The 20,811-nt window shown below is 44.6% G+C and overlaps 1 protein-coding gene across 5 annotated transcripts in view; it reads left to right on the top strand.

The window, feature by feature from the left end:
• The window catches only part of usp19 (ubiquitin specific peptidase 19), a 134,507-nt gene that overhangs the window by 79,737 nt on the left and 33,959 nt on the right, over window positions 1-20,811 (top strand). For all 5 annotated transcript variants that reach the window (XM_080218611.1, XM_080218607.1, XM_080218608.1 and 2 more), the window contains 6 exons: window positions 721-919; window positions 2,861-2,994; window positions 4,366-4,524; window positions 10,619-10,729; window positions 17,759-17,869; window positions 19,550-19,651. In XM_080218611.1, the coding sequence (XP_080074737.1) occupies window positions 721-919; window positions 2,861-2,994; window positions 4,366-4,524; window positions 10,619-10,729; window positions 17,759-17,869; window positions 19,550-19,651 (816 nt within the window). The remainder of the gene's footprint in view (window positions 1-720; window positions 920-2,860; window positions 2,995-4,365; window positions 4,525-10,618; window positions 10,730-17,758; window positions 17,870-19,549; window positions 19,652-20,811) is intronic.

Raw genomic sequence — 20,811 nt, 5'->3', positions numbered from 1 at the left:
ACATGGACTGCAATGATTCGAGAAAGGAGCTTATCACCACCTTCTCAAAGACAATTAGGGATGGGCAATAAATGCTGATCTAGCCACAGGCACCCACATCCCATGAATAAATTTTCAAAAACCATGGTTTGGGACTCGAGTCACATGCAGGTCCCAGCCAGGTAAAAGTAGCGGATTTTCTTCACTATAAGTGACAGTGAAGCAGTTGGTAATTTCACTGAGCACTTATGTTTCCATTCCAGTTAGTTATATCCAAAGGGTAGAGCTGAGCACTCCAGCAAACTGGGAGGCTGTCAAAGGTGTTTCTGATCATTGATCATTAGTCGGAATTGGGAGAAATAAGAGTTTTAACAGATTACCAAGTATAGAGTAAGGAAAGTGCAGGAAGAGATGAACAGGGAGTAAGATCAGTGATAGGGTGGAGGAGGGACTGATTACATCACAGCCTGAAAAAACATAAGCCATAAAAATGTAAAATGTGCTGTTTAAAATGTGGATTTGCTACCTCAGAGTAGTTGCGATGAGTAACATCGATGCATTTTACACAAAAACTAGATAAATGTGTTGGGGAGAAAGAAGTGTAAAGATATGCTGAAAGGGTTAGGGTGTGAGGAGGTTCATGTGGATTGTAAACAGCCAGCATGGGTTGAATGGCCTGTTCCTGTAATCTGATTGTATAAAGGAATTGATTGAACTTTCACCTTGTGTTTTATGCTGAAGCCTAAGCCGACCTGTATGGTGACCCCGATGACTCACAGTATGACCAACCCTGAGCACGCAGAAGAGGAGGAGGAGGAGGAGGAAAAGAAGGTCTGCCTGCCGGGGTTCACAGGGTTGGTGAACCTGGGCAACACTTGCTTCATGAACAGTGTTATCCAGTCGCTGTCCAACACCCGAGAACTCCGCGACTATTTCCACGGTGAGTGCAAAGAAATCGATTTCTGCTTCAAAGGGAAACACTGCCAGTCACGCCTTGGGTATAGAGTGGCACATGTGTGTTTGGTTGTATCAGAACATCAAGGGTTAAAACCCCACAACAGAGACAAGCCCCATAATCCAGGCTGATGCTCCCAACGCCAGCACTGAGGGAGGAGTCCTCTTTCAGATGAGAGGTTAAACCTGGATAGTTTTTCAGGTGGTTGTGAGTCATCCCTGGGTAATACTTTGCTACAGAGCAGAGGAGTTCTTCCTACTGGCTTCAGTCAATATTTTTTCCTTAACCAGTATCAGTAAAACCTGCACGTGACCACATTGCTGTTTTTGTGATCTTGCTGTGTGCAAATTTGCTACCCCATTCCTACTTTGCAACACTTTCACAAATGCTTCATTGCTGTTGAAGGCTTTAAGATGTCCCAAGATTGTGCAAGGTGCTAAATTAAAGCAACTTCTTTCAGCCACCCAATAAAATAATCAATGACTTGGAGGAGGGGGCTGAAGGATGGGTTAGTAAATTTGCTGATGACACCAAGATTGGTGGAGTAGTGGATGAGGTGGAGAGCTCATATAGGTTGCAAAGAGACATTGATAGGGTGCAGAGCTGGGCAGAAAAGTGGCAGAAGGAGTTTAACCCTGTTAAGCGCAAAGACAAACTTGAATGCGGATTACAAGGTCAACGGCAGGGTTCTAAGGAATGTGGAGGGACAGAGAGATCTTGGGGTTCATATCCACTGACCTCTGAAAGTTGCCACTCAAGCGGATAGAACTGTGAAGAAGGCCTATAGTGTGTTAGCGTTTATTAACAGGGGGTTAGAGTTTAAGAGCTGTGGGGTTATGCTGCAACTATACCGGATCAAGATAAAGGGGAGGCGGTTTAGAACGGAGTTGAGGAGGAACTTCTTCACTCAAAGGGTGGTGAATCTCTGGAATTCTCTGCCCGTTGAAGTGGTGGAGGCTGCCTCGCTAAATATTTTTAAGAAGCGGGTTGATGGGTTTTTGATAAGAGAGGGGATTAAGGGTTATGGGGAGAGGGCGGGAAAGTGGAACTGAGCCACGACAGATCAGCCATGATCTTATTGAATGGCGGGGCAGGCTCGAAGGGCTAGATGGCCTACTCCTGCTCCTATTTCTTATGTTCTTATGTTCTTATGTTGGTGAGACCACATTTGGAATATTGTGTTCAGTTCTGGTCACCTCACTATAAGAAGGATTTGGAAGCATTGGAGAGAATGCAGAGGGGATTTACCCCCAGGATGCTACCTGGTTTAGAGGGTAGGTCTTATGAGGAAAGGTTGGGGGAACTGGGGCTTTTCTCTTTAGAGCGGAGGAGGATGAGAGTTGACTTAATAGAAGTTTATAAGATGATGAGAGGGATTGATAGAGTGGCCGTTCAGTGATTTTTTTTTTCTCAAGTGGATGTAGCTGTTACTAGGGGGCATAACTATAAGGTTCATGGTGGGATATATAGGAGGAATGTCCAAGGTAGATTGTTTACTCAGAGTGGTTGGGGTGTGGAATAGACTGCCTGCTGTGATAGTGGAGTCGGACACTTTAGGAACTTTTCAAGCGGTTATTGGATAGGCACATGGAACACACCAGAATGATAGGGAGTGGGATAGCTTGATCTTGGGCTTGGATACAACATCAAGGGCCAAAGAGCCTGTCCTGTGCTGTACTGTTCTATGTTTAAAGCCAGTTAGCTCGTTAACTAACTTGATGCACCTCATGGGCTGATGGTGCTGCAAAATAGCTGCTGTATTTGTCTACATAACCCATTGTGTCTGAGTAATTCATGGTGTTCAGAGTCATTGAAACTATGCACTTATAGATGAGGATTTATTTACTTGACTTTTTAAGAGTGATTAAACCCTCTCTGCGAGTTAAAGCCCTGAGCATCTCCTTCTCTGTCTTTATACTGGACCAGATCGATCTTTTGAGTCTGAATTAAATTACAACAATCCTCTGGGGACTGGTGGCCGCCTGGCCATTGGTTTTGCTGTTCTACTGCGGGCTCTGTGGAAAGGAACACACCACGCTTACCAGCCATCCAAATTGAAGGTGAGTGAACCAAAACTCCCTGCTGGCTTTCCAAATGGACAAACTGGCCACAGCTAAAATTGTGTGGGCATGTTTGAACCAGGAGGCGACCATTCAGTCCCTTAAACCTACTTTTTTTCTTTATACTTTCATGGGATGTGGGCATTGCTGGCAAGGCCAGCATTTGTTGTCCTTGCCTGTTTGCCTTTGAACTGAGTGGCTTGCTGAGCCATAAAACAGCAGATTTCCTTCCCTAAAGGACATTCGTGACCCAGATGGGTTTTTACAACAATCAATAGTTTTGTGATCACCATCTTACTGAATGGTGGAGCAGGCTGAATCAGCCAAGTGGCCTACTGCTCGTAACGCTGATGTTTGTATGTTCACTGACTGAAGTGGGGCTATAGAGGATGTGCAGTAGTCCAGGTTCAGGCCCCGCAGTTGGATAAGATTGCAGTGTGGTAGGGTGGACAAGGTCATGGAGGGATTTCAACATGGCAGCAAAGATTTTGAAATCAACTGGGAGCAAATGGAGGGTCTGCAAAGGTGGGTGAATGTACCTGGGATAGGATACAGGCCTGTTGAATAAATTGCTCTGTATGTTGAAGTGAAGCAAAAAAGCTGTGCGTGGAACACTAGCAGTTTTCATTCTTTAGGAAATCCGTATCCTCAAACTATTCAAAGGCACAGAACTCGGGCACCGGAGTTGTAGAAATAAAATCCAGAAATACAAAAGCCTTCAGTGTGCTATTTGGCATCCACCTGGCAAAACTCTTTTGTCATGTTAATGTGTACTCTGCAGCATCTATGGAGAGAGAATCATAGTTAAATGGTGAGGTTTTCAGATGGAGGGGCTAGGGTAATGCCCAGGGATGTCCCCCTCTCCTGGGGGCTGGACTTTACCTGTACACCCCTGGCAGCTTCACGTTCTGCAAAAGATCTGTAAACCTCCCTGATGGGGGAATTGCAATGTTGGGAGGGAGGGGCAGAGACATATGGACTCTTTAATTCCATGTTTTTTTTTGAAGTGAGATTTCCAACCATCCTGGGAGATCTTGCCAGCAAGATTGCGTCTCGTGATATTTTGTTCCTGTGTCACTGTCACTGCGGATGCAAAATCGCAGCAAACATTTCAGTTTGATGACCTTTCATTAGAAACAGCCTACTGTGCCCCATTGGAAGGTGATTCCCTTGGGTGCTGTATGCTGCCAGAGAAGGGTGTCTTCGGGCACTGTCCCACTTTCAGAAGAGAAGGAAATTACTGGAAAATAAAAGGAACCTAACTTTGAAATTTTTTTTGAAATGGGTTTTTAAATCTGTCTCTTGTGACTTAAATGCAAACAGTTTAGTTGTTTCTGTGCTTTGCTACTTCATGTCTTTCTTTCCTAATAGGCGATTGTGGCAAGTAAAGCCAGCCAGTTCACTGGTTACGCACAGCACGATGCTCAGGAATTTATGGCGTTTCTGTTGGACGGCCTCCATGAGGACCTCAACAGAATACAGAATAAACCGTACACAGAGACAGTGGATTCTGACGGGCGCCCAGATGAGGTACGTCAGGCCGCAGGGTAACTCTCAGATCTGTAACTCCTGCCTTACTGCTGCATAGGTGCCCCAATAGTAAGTAGTGGGTTTGCATCACTTGGTAATGCAATGCACCTTTTTTAATTGCAATGTTCTACCTTTAGGCAGCCATTGGTCAAGTTCAGGATAACGGTTACAGTTTTGGCCACAATTGTGCAGATCGCATTAATGGTACAGAGCGTACAGCACATTCATCAAATTATCTCTGGTTATGTGGAGCGGCTTTAAACTATTACTTCGTTCCTCTCCGTAGCCAATTACATGTAACTTGTGTCCCTTGCTTGACCCTCCTGCCATTGGAAACAGTTTCTCCCTGCTTTAATAATAACCCTCCAGTTCATACACCTCCGATAAAATTTCTTAAATTTCCCTGCTCTAAGTCCAGCTTCTCCAATCTCTCTGCATTAACTGAAATATCCTTGGTACCATTCTATTTTATCTTCTTTGCACCTTCTCGATATCCTAAACATTCTTCCTAAAGCGTGGAGCTCAGATTTGGACACATTGCTCCAGCTGAGGTAGAACTGGTGTTTTATAAAGATTTGGCATAAATCCCTTGCTTTTGTACTCTCTGTTTATAAAGCTAAGGATCCTGTATGTTTTTTTAAACGATATTATCACCTTGTTCAGCCACTGCGTGGCCTACCACTCAGCACTCAGTCTCCAGTTGTTGAAAAATGTAGGCAGTTGCTGCATATGTTCATGATCTTTAAATATGTAGTTTGTACATTTTCCACTCTTTTTTGGTACATTCACACATAGTTGTTATACTCCCAAATAAATATAGATGGCAGTGCTGGGCCTGTTCTTGGTCTCTCACCAGTTCTTGTTGCCACTGTGATAGCCAACGCCATGAAATCCTGATATGTTAGAACAGTGAAAAATACTGAGGCTGGGACTGAGAGACTGGCAGGAGAATCTCAGAGAGTGGGACCAGATTAAGGACAGAACTATAGAATGTCACAGCGCCTTGTAGCCTTTCATGTTCTTGCCAGCTCCTTAAAAGAGCCAAGCAGTTAATCCCATTCTGCCAGCTCCGTTTTATAACTGGGGCAATTGCGTAAAACGTTGCTTTCAAGTTGTAATTGCTGAGTTGTCCTGTTCTACCTAACCTTCGAAGAGCATCACCTGAGAAAGGCATTAGTGGCACATGTGACTCTGTGACTGAGTTGTTTGATCTGAGTTTGAGAACCTGGGCTCCTGGTCTTACCTTGTTAACACGCTGCTGGGTACTGTCTAATGCACTGCATGCAAGTATACTTTCTCAAAGCAGTTTAGTTTGCATCACTCTTCTACTCCGTCCACATTGCTGTACAAATAACCCACTGAGCAATGTTATGACCAGGGTGAGAGGGGTTGAAGTGATTCCCCTCTGTTTAGCCTCCTTGCTTAGTCAATACAAAGAGTTTCACAGGGGTGAAAGTGTTTCCTGAATCACAATGTACTTAACTAAGCTATAAGCACCAAGGAACCATTCAAGGCGGGTTTTCTTGAGTCAAAAAGCAAATTTACTAACCACTAAACCCAATGAGGTATCTCGTTCACTCGTCCACCCGCTCATTCTCCATCAGCAGTAAGGGAAATGTGATATGTTTGTCCCTTTTGGCTCACCATAGAGCCCTGCTATAATACTGTGTGCAAGGAACTGATGCAATGTAAGGTAGAATGGGAAACAGAGAAGCAGTTGGTGTGAGAGAGAACAACAATAAAGTTATGCTCGTTTATTGAATGTTCCTGAGTGTCATTCTCCAAATACACAAGTTACATTGCCAATTTAAAAACAAGTTCAAAGAATAGATTGTCCTTGAGACATAGATTGTAAATGTTGCAGCTGATTTTGTTGATGTTGTCAGTTTTTTATAAAGTTTTTTTTAAGTATTTATTACAAGTAGGCTTACATTAACACTGCAGTGGAGTTGCTGTGAAAATCCCTTAGTCACCACATTCCTGTGCCTGTTCTGGTACATTGAGGGAGAATTTAGCATGGCTAATGCACCTAATCACCATGTCGTTTGGACTGTGGGAGAAAATTGGAGCACCCGGAGTCGCAAAAACCCAGCCTGCAGGTGCAGCAGGTGGTCAGGAAGGCGAATGGGATGCTGGCCTTCATAGCGAGGGGGATTGAATATAAAAGTAGGGAGGTCTTGCTGCAGCTGTATAGGGCATTGGTGAGGCCGCAGCTTGAGTACTGTGTGCAGTTTTGGGCGCCGCACCTGCGCAAGGATATTTTGGCCTTGGAGGGAGTGCAGAGGAGGTTTACTAGGCTGATACCGGAGTTGAGGGGATTGAGCTATGAGGAGAGGCTGAATAAACTAGGCTTGTACTCGTTAGAGTTTAGAAGAATGAGGGGAGATCTCATTGAGACGTATAAGGTGATGAATGGGATGGATAGGATAGAGGTGGAGAGACTCTTCCCGCTCAAAAAAGACAGTAGGACTAGGGGGCACAGCCTCAAGATAAAGGGGGGGCAGTTTAGAACGGAGTTGAGGAGGAACTTCTTCACTCAAAGGGTGGTGAATCTCTGGAATTCTCTGCCCGTTGAAGTGGTGGAGGCTGCCTCGCTAAATATTTTTAAGAAGCGGGTTGATGGGTTTTTGATAAGAGAGGGGATTAAGGGTTATGGGGAGAGGGCGGGAAAGTGGAACTGAGCCACGACAGATCAGCCATGATCTTATTGAATGGCGGGGCAGGCTCGAAGGGCCAGATGGCCTACTCCTGCTCCTATTTCTTATGTTCTTATGTAAACCCATGCAGACATGGGGAATGTGCAAACTCCACACAGACAGTGACCCAAGCCAGGAATCGAATCCAGGTCTCTGGTGCTATGAAGCAGCACTGCTAACCACTGTGCTACCATGCACCACGTGGAGATGATGTTACAATTAGGAGACCTCGATTTACTGGTAGATCTCTAGTGGTGCCGGCTTCAGAAATGGGCCGTGCGAGAGGGAGAGAGCCCAGCTTCCAGCGTATTTCCTCTGCTGAAAGCTTTCTGGCAATCGCTGCAATGGTTACAACCTAATTTGAAATACTTCACCCATTATGTATTTCCAAGGGGTTTGAGGTGGGTCTGCCTGTGGCAGCCATTATTTCAATATCCAGCACTTAGTATTTTAATGTCCTTTCCTTAGTCAGTGACAGTTCAGATGGGCCTCTGAATTACTGAAAATGTCTATCGATTCACACTACCCCCCACCCTGCCTCACCCACGGCGATTTGTTCATTCTTCACCTTCATCTTGGAATATGGCCCTTCAGTTTTAAGTAGTTTGTTCTGTTTCAGTTCAAATTGCAAAATTTGTCAGTTGACAGTTTAAAAATCTTACTTTGAAAAAAGGGAGATAATCTCGTGACGCCAGGTTAAATAGTAATGATTTGATCTAACTCTTGTGGTGTTAATCCAAGAAATGTATTTGATAAGCAACTGTGTCAGTACTGTGCTTTTAAGAAATATATTTCAGTCACTGGAGGGTCTTAATGACATTACTGTTACTAGAGAGGTGGTGCTCGACAGACTGGAGGGGCTGATTGTGGACAAGTCCCCAGGACCGGATGGAATGCATCCGAGGGTTCTGAAAGAAATGGCGGAGGTGATAGTGGATGCCTTGGTGGTTATTTTCCAAACGTCGCTGGATTCCGGGGAAGTGCCGGATGATTGGAAAACGGCTAATGTTACGCCGTTGTTTAAGAAGGGTGCCAGGCAAAAGGCGGGGAATTATAGGCCGGTTAGTTTAACGTCTGTGGTAGGTAAATTGTTAGAATCTGTCATTAAGGAGGAAATTGCGAGGCATCTTGAAGGGAATTGCTTGATAGAGCAGACGCAGCACGGTTTCATTAAAGGGAAGTCGTGTCTGACAAATTTACTGGAGTTCTATGAGGATGTGTCTAGGGCAGTGGATAGAGGAGAGCCGGTGGATGTGGTCTTTCTAGATTTTCAGAAGGCGTTTGACAAAGTGCCTCACAAGAGGTTATTGCAGAAGGTCGAGGGACATGGAGTTGGGGGTAGGGTGTTAGCGTGGATAGAGGATTGGTTGTCAAATAGGAGGCAGAGAGTGGGGGTCAACGGGTGCTATTCGGATTGGCGGTTGGTGACTAGTGGAGTGCCCCAGGGGTCGGTGCTGGGGTCTCAGCTTTTTACCATTTATATAGATGATCTGGAGGAGGGAACCGAGTGTAGAGTGTCAAAATTTGCTGATGACACCAAGATTGGGGGAACGGCAAATTGTGCGGAGGGTGGTGAGAGTCTACAGAAGGATCTAGATAGGCTGGGCGAATGGGCCAGGAAATGGCAAATGGAATTTAATGTTGGCAAGTGTGAGGTGGTCCACTTTGGTAGGAAGAATGGTAGGAAGGACTATTACTTACATGGCGAAAAACTGCAGCAGGCGACGGTGCAGAGGGACCTCGGGGTCCTTGTGCATGAGTCGCAAAAACCCAGCTTGCAGGTGCAGCAGGTGGTCAGGAAGGCGAATGGGATGCTGGCCTTCATAGCGAGGGGGATTGAATATAAAAGTAGGGAGGTCTTGCTGCAGCTGTGTAGGGCATTGGTGAGGCCGCAGCTGGAGTACTGTGTGCAGTTTTGGGCGCCGCACCTGCGCAAAGATATTTTGGCCTTGGAGGGAGTGCAGAGGAGGTTTACTAGGCTGATACCGGAGTTGAGGGGGTTGAGCTATGAGGAGAGGCTGAATAAACTGGGCTTGTACTCGTTAGAGTTTAGAAGAATGAGGGGAGATCTCATTGAGACGTATAAGATGATGAATGGGATGGATAGGATAGAGATGGAAAGACTCTTCCCGCTCAAAAAAGACAGTAGGACTAGGGGGCACAGCCTCAAGATAAAAGGGGGGCGGTTTAGAACGGAGTTGAGGAGGAACTTCTTCACTCAAAGGGTGGTGAATCTCTGGAATTCTCTGCCCGTTGAAGTGGTGGAGGCTGCCTCGCTAAATATTTTTAAGACGCGGGTTGATGGGTTTTTGATAGGAGAGGGGATTAAGGGTTATGGGGAGAGGGCGGGAAAGTGGAACTGAGTAGCGACAGATCAGCCATGATCTTATTGAATGGCGGGGCAGGCTCGAAGGGCTAGATGGCCTACTCCTGCTCCTATTTCTTATGTTCTTATGTTTCTGCGCAGGATGCTTTTTGCAGTCGCTTCCATTTTATTGGTGCCATTCTGTCTATAACTAATATCCTCTATTTTCACTGTAGCAGCATAATTGATCTTAATTGCTGCAATGTTTGTTTTAATCTGGAATAATGCTGTTCTGTTAGTGCATTCCCATGGGATTTTGCAGAGTAGGGCCTGATTAGGTTGATTGACAGGTAGGGTCATATGACTGGGGTGGAACAAGGTTTACACACACAATTGGAGTTGCGAGGGAGCAGTGCCTTTCTTTCCCCTCTTTGAAGGTGGAAGTTGGAATTTATCAGGAGATAAGTCTGTTTCTCTAAGATTCTGCTATATGAGGGTGTTTCTTTCTGAGTTGTTGTTTGAGGCTGTATCCTTCTCTGGAAACTGCTGTCTGGATCTCTGTCCAGAAGTGTTAAAAGGTTGGAAATATAGGAACTTGAGTATATTGGTTTTTGTGCTAACTAATTCTGAAGAAGGGTGCATGTCTATGGGGATATTGCTTTAAATTGGAACAATAAAGATTGATAGCTGTTAAGAATTATAATTTGTCATGTCTAATTATTTTAATTGGCAGATGTTATGTTAATTCTTTTTATGTTCTATGTTCTTAGCTAAAGATTGTTTTGATAAAGGTTTCCTGGTGGGCCAATTGCATCGTACCTGGAGTGAAACACCTTATGCTCACCCTAATGCCAGAATCAAAAGTAAAAGCGTGGTCTGGGTTAACTTCACAATATACCTTGGAGTTTCTGATCTGGCCCCTAACACAGTTAAAACACTGAAGGTACATGACGTACTAGCAGTGCCTGTCGAGGGAAAGAGTTTCAGGTCATGACTTTTCCTCAGAATTGGGGAAAGTTAGAGATGTAAGATCTTTTAAGTAGTTTGTATCTGCAAAGACTGTTCCCTTGACTGATTAACTTATGTTGCACAGGTCGTGGCAGAGGAAGCCTGGGAGCGTCACAAGATGCGAAATGATTCCTTTATCGTGGATCTGTTCCAGGGCCAGTATAAATCCAAGCTGGTGTGTCCCATGTGTTACAAGGTGAGAGACAAGCTGGGTAAGTAGTATTCTGGGGGTGGGCTGGTGGAGCCCCAACCCCTCAAATGACTAGCTGTAGCCTGAGGATGAAGGCTAATGCTGTCTTTGGGATGAGATTTAAAAGCAAAGCCCTGTATGCTGGATGGAAAAGATCACATGGTGCTATTAAAAGGATGAAAGGAGTTAATGGAATGAAACCATCTCTGGTGAAGGAGTCCAGAGCAAGGGGGCGGAACCTGAAAAGCAAAGCTCAGCCATTTGGGAGTGATGTCAGGAAGCATTTCATAGGAGTGGAAATCTAAAACATGTTCTCCTGAGAAACTGTTCAGATTGTGAGGGAGGTGGGGGGCATGGGTTCAAAGGAAAATGGTAGTGCTAATATTGAGAGACCTTTGTCAAGAAAGGATATTAGGGGTTTTGAAACCCATGATCCAGATCAATGATGGAATAGGCTCACGATTGAACAGCCTACTCTGTTTGTATGTTAAGATCAGGGGAATGCTCTGTAGAGTCCTGATCCAATGTTTATTGATTAACCAACCAATGGAGAAAGGGGTACATGGGACAGGAGACAATATCTGAGTGAGGCACAGATCCCACCCCAACCACTTAATTTGGTTCGGGTGGGAATGCAGTGTAGACAGGCAGAGAGGCACTCCTGTTTCTACTTTGTTTCAGTCCCCTCTGGTCCGAGTTCCCTTCCTTGTCACCAAGCTACGTGAGTGCAACTTTCTCATACTTTAGCTGTTTTTAATTAATTGACTAATTTAGTATTAAGGGTGCACAGAAAAGGCAGGGCTGGTGGTATGCTGTGACTGCAGCACGTGGGAATCTGTGGAATGCACTGCAATCCTGGACAACCATATCTGCAGGAAGTGTCTGCATTCAGCAACTTCGACTCAGGGTTACTGAGCTGAGTCTAAGTTGTGGATGTTGTGGATTATCAGGGACGGAGAGTCTTATGTGGACACTCCCTCCCAGGAGGGAGTCACACCCCTTGGGTTAGGGCCAACTTTATAGTTGGTCAGTGGCCCGGGGTAGAAAGGTGTGACCGAGAGTCAGGCAGAAGTGGGGGAATCAGCATGTAGCTATAGAGGAGCCTCAGTCACTAACTTTGTCCAACAGACACAAGGCACTTACTACCTGTGGGGTGAGGAGGAGGTCTGCAGAGTGGCACCATGGTGAAGAATGCCCTTCGAGTGGGGGAGGACAGGAGAACAAAAAGGGATATGGTAATAGAAACGGGGATTGCGACTGTTCTCTGCAGCTGTGACTGCGAGCTCCAGAGGTTGTGTTGCCTGCCTGCTGCCAGGGTTAAAGACACCCCCTCGCTGCTGGAGAGGAAGTTGAAATGCAAGGAAGAGGATCCAGTGTCATGCCCGCATGGGAACCAACATCACAGGTAGAACCAGGAATAATGTTCAGCTAAGAGAATTTGAGGAGTTGGAGACCAGGTTAAAACATAGAGCATCAAAGGTAATTGTTACCTGAGTAAGCACAAATTGACATTGGATCAAGCAGATAAAAATAAAATGTCTGGCTCAGATAAATGTGTTTTTCGTTGATTCATGGGACATGGCTGTTGCTGGCTGACCAGCATTATTGCCCATCTCCAGTTGCCTGGGAGCATTTGAGAGTCAATCATATTGCTATGGCTGTGGAGTCACATGTAGACCAGACCAGGTATATAGCAGATTTCCTTCCTTAAAGGACATTCATGAACCAGATGGGTTTTTCTGACAAATGACAATGGTTTCATGGTCTCAGTAGATTCTTAATTTCAGATGTTTTTTATTGAATTCAAATTGGGAAGCAGGGGTTTCAATTTGTAGGGCGCTGGTATCAGTACTTGGAAGAGTGAGCTATTCCATTGGGATGGTCTCCACTTGAACTAGGTGGGGACCAGTGTTCTAGGCAATTGTATAAGTAAGACTGTGGGCAGGACATTAAACTAAAAATTAGGAACGCCAAGTGTCAGAAAAAACTGGTGGGAGTTATTTATAGGGCCCCTAACAATAGTGAAGGAGTTGGACAGGTAATTAAACAAATTATTGGATCTTGTAACAAAAGCAATGTAACAATTATGCGGGACTTGAATCTTTGAATAGACTGGAACGATCAAGTTGGCAAGAGTGGTCTCAAAGGTGAGCTTGTAGAATGTTTTCATGACAGTTTCTTGGAGCAATATATTGTGGAACTGACCAGGGACAAACCTATCTTAGATCTAGAATTGTGTAATGAAGCAGGATTAATCTGTAATGCTGAGGTAAAAAGATCCTCTGGGAAATAGTAATCGTATCATTGAGACCCATGTTAATTTTGAAAGTCAGGAATCCTAAACAAAGCCAATTGCATAGGTATGTGGAGAGGACTAGCTCACATTAATCAGGAAATAGATTGAAAAGTATGCTTATGAATGCATAGTGGGAACCATTTACAGAAACAATCCAGAAAGAAATGGCGGAGGTGATAGTGGATGCCTTGGTGGTTATTTTCCAGACGTCGCTGGATTCCGGGGAAGTGCCGGATGATTGGAAAACGGCTAATGTTACGCCGTTGTTTAAGAAGGGTGCCAGGCAAAAGGCGGGGAATTATAGGCCGGTTAGTTTAACGTCTGTGGTAGGTAAAATGTTAGAATCCGTCATTAAGGAGGAAATTGCGAGGCATCTTGAAGGGAACTGCTTGATAGAGCAGACGCAGCATGGTTTCATTAAAGGGAAGTCGTGTCTGACAAATTTACTGGAGTTCTATGAGGATGTGTCTAGGGCGGTGGATAGAGGAGAGCCAGTGGATGTGGTCTTTCTAGATTTTCAGAAGGCGTTTGACAAAGTACCTCACGAGGTTATTGCAGAAGGTCGAGGGACATGGAGTTGGGGGTAGGGTGTTAGCGTGGATAGAGGATTGGTTGTCAAATAGGAGGCAGAGAGTGGGGGTCAACGGGTGCTATTCAGATTGGCGGATGGTGACTAGTGGAGTGCCCCAGGGGTCGGTGCTGGGGTCTCAGCTTTTTACCATTTATATAGATGATCTGGAGGAGGGAACCGAGTGTAGGGTGTCGAAATTTGCTGATGACACCAAGATTGGGGGAACGGCAAATTGTGCGGAGGGTGTGGAGAGTCTGCAGAAGGATCTAGATAGGCTGGGCGAATGGGCCAGGAAATGGCAAATGGAATTTAATGTTGGCAAGTGTGAGGTGGTCCACTGTGGTAGGAAGAATGGTAGGAAGGACTATTACTTACGTGGTGAAAAACTGCAGCAGGCGACAGTGCAGAGGGACCTCGGGGTCCTTGTGCATGAGTCGCAAAAACCCAGCTTGCAGGTGCAGCAGGTGGTCAGGAAGGCGAATGGGATGCTAGCCTTCATAGCGAAGGGGATTGAATATAAAAGTAGGGAGGTCTTGCTGCAGCTGTATAGGGCATTGGTGAGGCCGCAGCTGGAGTACTGTGTGCAGTTTTGGGCGCCGCACCTGCGCAAAGATATTTTGGCCTTGGAGGGAGTGCAGAGGAGGTTTACTAGGCTGATACCGGAGTTGAGGGGGTTGAGCTATGAGGAGAGGCTGAATAAACTGGGCTTGTACTTGTTAGAGTTTAGAAGAATGAGGGGAGATCTCATTGAGACTTATAAGATGATGAATGGGATGGATAGGATAGAGGTGGAGAGACTCTTCCCGATCAAAAAAGACAGTAGGACTAGGGGGCACAGCCTCAAGATAAAAGGGGGGCGGTTTAGAACGGAGTTGAGGAGGAACTTCTTCACTCAAAGGGTGGTGAATCTCTGGAATTCTCTGCCCGTTGAAGTGGTGGAGGCTGCTTCGCTAAATATTTTTAAGACGCGGGTTGATAGGTTTTTGATAGGAGAGGGGATTAAGGGTTATGGGGAGAGGGCAAGAAAGTGGAACTGAGCCACGACAGATCAGCCATGATCTTATTGAATGGCAGGGCAGGCTCGAAGGGCTAGATGGCCTACTCCTGCTCCTATTTCTTATGTTCTTATGTTCTTATGCTCTTCAGCAAAAATACATGCCATTGAAAAACAGAAACTCAGAGAATGACCCATTTATGGCCCTCGGAGTTTAGGATAGCATTCAGTTTTTTAAAAAGCGACGTCTGAGGATTGGGAGTGCTTTTGAAACCAGTAGAGAGCCACCAAAAAGTTGAAAAAAGGGAATGAGAGCAAAATAGCCAGGAATATAAAAACCAGATTGTAAGAGCCTTTATAAGAATATTAAGAGTAGCTAAAGTAAATTTTTTCTCCTTAGAAGGAGAAATATCATGGAGAATAAGGAAATTGCAAGGGTATTGAACAAATATTTTGTCTGTCTTTTCAGAAGAAGGCGCCAGAAATTTCTTGCCAGAAATAGACGGTAACCTCAGGGCTATAAAGAGTGAGGAAATTGGAATCAGTAGAGGAGAAGTATTGATGAAAGCTGGAAAAGTAAATTCCAGCAAATCCCCTGTGCCTGATGGCCTGCACCCTGGGATTCTACAAGAAATAGCTGCAGAGATGTTGGATGCACTGGCTGTGATGTTCCAATGCTCCTTACATTTGGGAGCAGTCCCATTGGATTGGAAGTTGGCAAATGTTACACTGCCTTTTGAAAAAAGAGGAAGAGAGAAAACTGTTCAACAAATGGGGCAGTGAATAGTGGAGTACTGCAAGGGTCAGGTTCTCAGGGCAGTGAATCTGTGGAATTCCTTACTGCAGAGGGCTGTAGAGACTCTGCAGTGAAGTATGCTCAATGTTGAGATGGACAGATTTTTAATCAATGAAGGAATCTTGGGCTATGGGGATAAGGTGGGAAAGTAGAGTTGAGGATTATATCTTCTATGTCACATGTTTTTATTGTCCTATGATCAGTGGCTAAGTAAATTGGGCTTGTATTCTGTGGTGTTTAGCAGAATAAGAGGCAATTTCAGCGAAACCTACAAAATTCAGGGTCGGCGCTGAGATTGTCCCCACAAGTTGGGGAATCTACAACGCGGGGGCAGTCTCAGGATAAGGGACAGATCGTTTAGGACTGAGATGAGGAGAAACTGTTTCACTCAAAGGGTTATGAATCTTTGGAATTCTCTAGCTGAAGGAGTTTGGTGGATGCTCCATCATTGAATATATTTAATCTACAACACGGGGGCTGAGATAAACAGATTGTCTGTGTCTCAGAATATGGGGAGCGGATGGGAGAATGGAATTGTAACCCAAATCAGCCATGATCGTGCAGGATTAGCAGGCCATATGGTCATCTCTCCCTATTGCTTGTGGTCTTGTCTCATTGAAAACAGATGTCCTGTGATTAACTCACTGTTTCTGGGACCTTCCATGTGTATCCTGGCTGCCGTGTTTCCTATATAACAGCAATGACAGTACTATAGAATATACTCATTTATTGTAGGGTGCTTTGGTCATCCTGAACCTGTGAAGGGTGTTACTGAATTTCTTTTGGAAATGCCAGGTGGGCAGCAGCCTGTCTGATGCATCAATTTACAAATTCCTGTATCTTGGAAACTAGGAATGGTCACTATTCTGTGAATGTGTGCAGTGGTATGATTCACCACTCATGTTATTGAGAACTTGGAATTGCTATCTTGTACCTAACTCTGAAATGCTGGAATAAGTTCCAGCAAGTTTGGAATGGTGATTTTAACAGTTTATAAAGTATTTGAATAAAAGGTTCAGTAAAAAGTCTAGGAAATTGAGTTAGGGGAATGTGCCAGAATATATGCTGCTGTTAGAAGCTGCATCTTTATCCAATGAACGGGGAATGTGGAGACTTGTTTATTCCTTTTGTAACAGTAGGTGGCAACATTCTGCAAAAATTACTGTTTTAAACCTAGGTAAAGATTTAAAGAACAAATATTTTTGCAGACCCTTTAATGTAATTAAAAAAAAAACACAGTAGCATTGTAAAACAAAGTGCAACTCCCACCCCAGAATATTAGGCCGAGTGACTAAAGGCTTGGTCAAAGGTGATTTTAAAGCGTGCGAGAGGGGTTTAGGGAGGGAACTCCAGAACTTGCTGAAGGCACGGCCACCAGTGGCGAGTTTAATTTAAATGAGCGATGCTCAAGAGGTCAGAATTGGAGTAACTCTGAGATCTGAGGATTTGTAGCAGTGGAGGAGGTTTGAAGTGTGGAGGGATGAGGCATTGACAGATGTGAAAACAAGAATAAATCAAGACCACGTCTCCTGGTCTACTTCAATTAGTCTTACATCTAGGAGAACAGAGAGGGGCTTGATTTAACGACGCATGCTGAAGGGCAGGTTAGCTATGCAGCACTTCCACAGAAGGCAGTGTGTCAGCTTGGATTATGTGGTCAAGTGTTGAAATAACTGCAAAGAGCAGAGAATGGTAGTGATGGAAAGGAGGTGCTGCTTTTTGCCTCAATGGTTCTAAATGATCCAAATTCAAATCAGACTGAGTTGGAAGTTTCCTGTCTGCTGACTGTTAGCATCACAAGTAAAGTGGGCTTGGGTCAGTCTTTAAAAAAATGAAACTGTTGCCATCAGTGATCCAACTCTTACTGAGAGAGCCTGTCAGGGTACATGTGAGAGAGTTGAGAATATCTTAGTGGTGCAATGGGAATTGGGGAGAGGGAGCTTTGCTTTGCAACCTATACCTGATCAAGGAGCATTGAATCTGCAAACATCAGCAGTGTTGACCATGGCTGTTTTTCCATGGCACGTCTTGAACACAATGTTGCTGGAGTCTTGTTGCTGTGACTGGAGCAGTCCCTAATTCGATTCAGTTATTGATAAGACTCTCCTCCATACGAGGCCTCAACCTCTCGCGTGAATTTGAATACGGTTTCAGCAGAGAAGGGCCTGTTAACTGATCATCAGAAAACTATGATCAAAGCAAAATATTGTGGATGCTGGAATCTGAAAGAGTATGGCCTGTTTCCACTTGTACTTTTTCCCCTCTATCACTCTCTGTTCTCTTTGCCACCCTGTATCTCACCCTCTTTCTATTGTACCCTGACACTTGCTGGAATGCTTCATGTTGTCACTATCTCAGTTGAAAGTTCTGTTTTCCAGGTGTCGATCACGTTCGATCCTTTCCTGTATCTTTCCGTCCCCCTACCGCAGAAGCAGAAGGTGCTGACTGTTTACTTTTTTGCCAAGGAGCCTCATAAGAAACCAGTAAAGGTAAGGATTTCTAGTTTCTATTAGCAGCTGCTGTTGCTATGTAAGGGGCTTGACAAACCCGAGTGGGAGTGGTATCTGCCATTCAGTACACTCACCCACTCCCTTTGAGAATAGAGCAATGAAAATCACCCTATATGTTGGAAATTTAAGTAATAAACAAAATGTAGGCTGTATTTTCTCTGGGAAAGAGACGGTTTTTAACATTAAATTGTCAGAATTAGACCATTATTATGGTTACTAACCACACATCTTCCACCTTTGCATCATCATGCAACACTGTTCATATACGTAGAATGTCTCGGAGCACTTTACACTTTAATTGTCATCACTTGTAATGAGAGGAATATGGCATCCAATAAAGGCAGAGCAAGTTTCCCAAATAATAGCATAATAAACAGCAGTTTGTAGGTTCCCTGTGTTAATGGGAGCAGTTCTGGACAAAACAACAGTAATGGTTATCAACCCTTGGTAATGTGATGAACGCTGACTTTCCTCCAAAGGAGATTGCCAAACCCAATTTCCAGGCCTCCATTGTTATGATACTGAGGTCATATTTTTTATAAACCTGGATTCCATTTTGAGACATCTCCTGAATTGTCTCATGCTGTGTTCTCCATAACAATGATCCTGAAACCATTGTTGTCATGAAAAAGGATGTTCACTAATGTCCTTTAGGGAAGGACATCTGCTGTCCTTATCTGCTCTGGCCTGCATGTGATTCCAACCCCACAGCAATGTGATTGCTTTTCACTGCCCTTGGTCCTAGGAGCAAGCTTCTTCAGCTGCTTCCTCAATGACCTTTTCGTTTTCCTAAGGTCAGAAGTGGGGATGTTCTCTGCACCATCCGTGACTGACTCAGATACTGCAGTAATCCATGTCCAGCATGAACTGGACAATATCCAGCTTGGGCTGACAAATAGCAAGTAATGTTTGTCCCATGCGAGTGTCAGGTAATGACCATCTCCAACAAGAAGGAATCTGCCCATCATTCCTTGACATTCAATGACATTATCATTGTTGATCGCAGGGGATTTAGCATCCTGGGGTTTGAAAGTGAACTGGATTGGCCATATAGATAGTACGGATGCAGAAGTAGGTCAGAGGCTAAGAATCTTGCAGTAAGTAACTCATTTCTGAATTTCCAAAGCCTGTCCACCATCTACAAAGCACAATTCAGGAGTGTGATGGAATACTGCCCACTTGCCTGGATATGTGCAGCTCCAATAACACTCAAAGCCCAAAATCATCCAAAACACAAGCAGTCCACTTGATTGACACCATTTCCCACAAACATTCAGTCTCCATCACTGACGCACAGTGGCAGCAGTGAACACCATCTACAAGATGCACTGTAGAAACTCACCAGGGTTCCTTCCAAACCCACAACCACTACCGTCTAGAAGGACAAGGGCAGCGGACACATTCAGTTTTGATTTCCTAGTGTCTCTATAATGGCTACAGTATCATACCTATTAACCTCAGTTTGTGTTAATAATTCATTTAATTTATGCTGAATACGATGTGTGAATAGACAGTAGTTTTATCTTATCATTTTTTCTCTTTCCAACCCTATTGCTGTTTCTGTAATGCTCCTGTGAAGCACTGTAGGGCATTTTAAAGGACACTAAATAATGTAAGTTGTTGTTGAATGGATTTTCCCTTTCTTCTTGCTGCTGCCAGATCTTAGTGAGTGTCAGTAAGGAGAACGCTAGCGCTGGCGATGTCCTCGATGCTATCTCCCGGAATATGAAGGTGAAAGCTGATGCACTGCGACTTACTGAGGTTAGTCTCTCAAACTAACAGGGTGGCATGGCTTCAAAACACCAGGCAGGACAGCTGGCTGGGGCATGGATTTGAGGTTGGTTTTTACCAAACTGCAATTACTGCCTTGAGTATAGAGTTGCCAACCCACTGAGATTGCCCTGGAGCCTCCAGAAATGAGAGTTATGTCCAGGACACAACTGTGAGTAAAATATCAGGGAGGCTCGTTGAAAAATTATTCTCATTTTCTTTGAAGACTTAAAAGCTTGAGTTGAAAAATTGGCGGTTAGATTCGGCAGTCAGGAGGAAGTGGGAATGAGCGGCAGGAAGTGATGTAATGAAACTTAGTAAAATAGGTCCAAACAGAGTTTGAGAGATGGGATAAAAGTGTAAATGGAATTCATTTAAGGAATGTCCTCTTGCTAGTGAGCATGGGATGTTAACACAGCACTGCATTTACCATCTCACTAATAACGCAGGATAAAAGGGAGCAACAGTTACCATCAAAAGTTGCGTTTGAGACACATTGGGAGCAATAGAAGGAACTTCACTCTGTATCTAACCCCGTGCTGTCCCTGTCCTGGGAGTGTTTGATGGGGGACAGTGTAGAGGGAGCTTTACTCTGTATCTAACCCCGTGCTGTACCTGTCCTGGGAGTGTTTGATGGGGACAGTGTAGAGGGAGCTTTACTCTGTATCTAACCCCATGCTGTACCTGTCCTGGGAGTGTTTGTTGGGGGGACAGTGTAGAGGAAGCTTTACTCTGTATCTAACCCCATGCTGTACCTGTCCTGGGAGTGTTTGTTGGGGGGACAGTGTAGAGGAAGCTTTACTCTGTATCTAACCCTGTGCTGTACCTGTCCTGGGAGTGTTTGATGGGGACAGTGTAGAGGGAGCTTTACTCTGTATCTAACCCCATGCTGTACCTGTCCTGGGAGTGTTTGATGGGGGGACAGTGTAGAGGGAGCTTTACTCTGTATCTAACCCTGTGCTGTACCTGTCCTGGGAGAAAGTGTGGAGGTCCTAAAAGGATTTAAAACAGTAGTCATCCACTTAAAAGGAGAAATGCATTTTCCAGGCAGCTGAGGTTGCAGACCTTGGCTTCAAGGTCTCCAGCCCCCAGAGGACAAGGTGAAACTATCTAAGAAGTACCACAGCCAGTTTTAAAGTTTATTTATTAGT

The sequence above is a fragment of the Carcharhinus amblyrhynchos genome, chromosome 3, assembly GCF_965287045.1.
Source record: "Carcharhinus amblyrhynchos chromosome 3, sCarAmb.v2.hapA, whole genome shotgun sequence".
In the NCBI taxonomy this organism is placed as follows: domain Eukaryota; kingdom Metazoa; phylum Chordata; class Chondrichthyes; order Carcharhiniformes; family Carcharhinidae; genus Carcharhinus; species Carcharhinus amblyrhynchos.
This window is presented reverse-complemented; position numbering and strand designations above follow the sequence as displayed.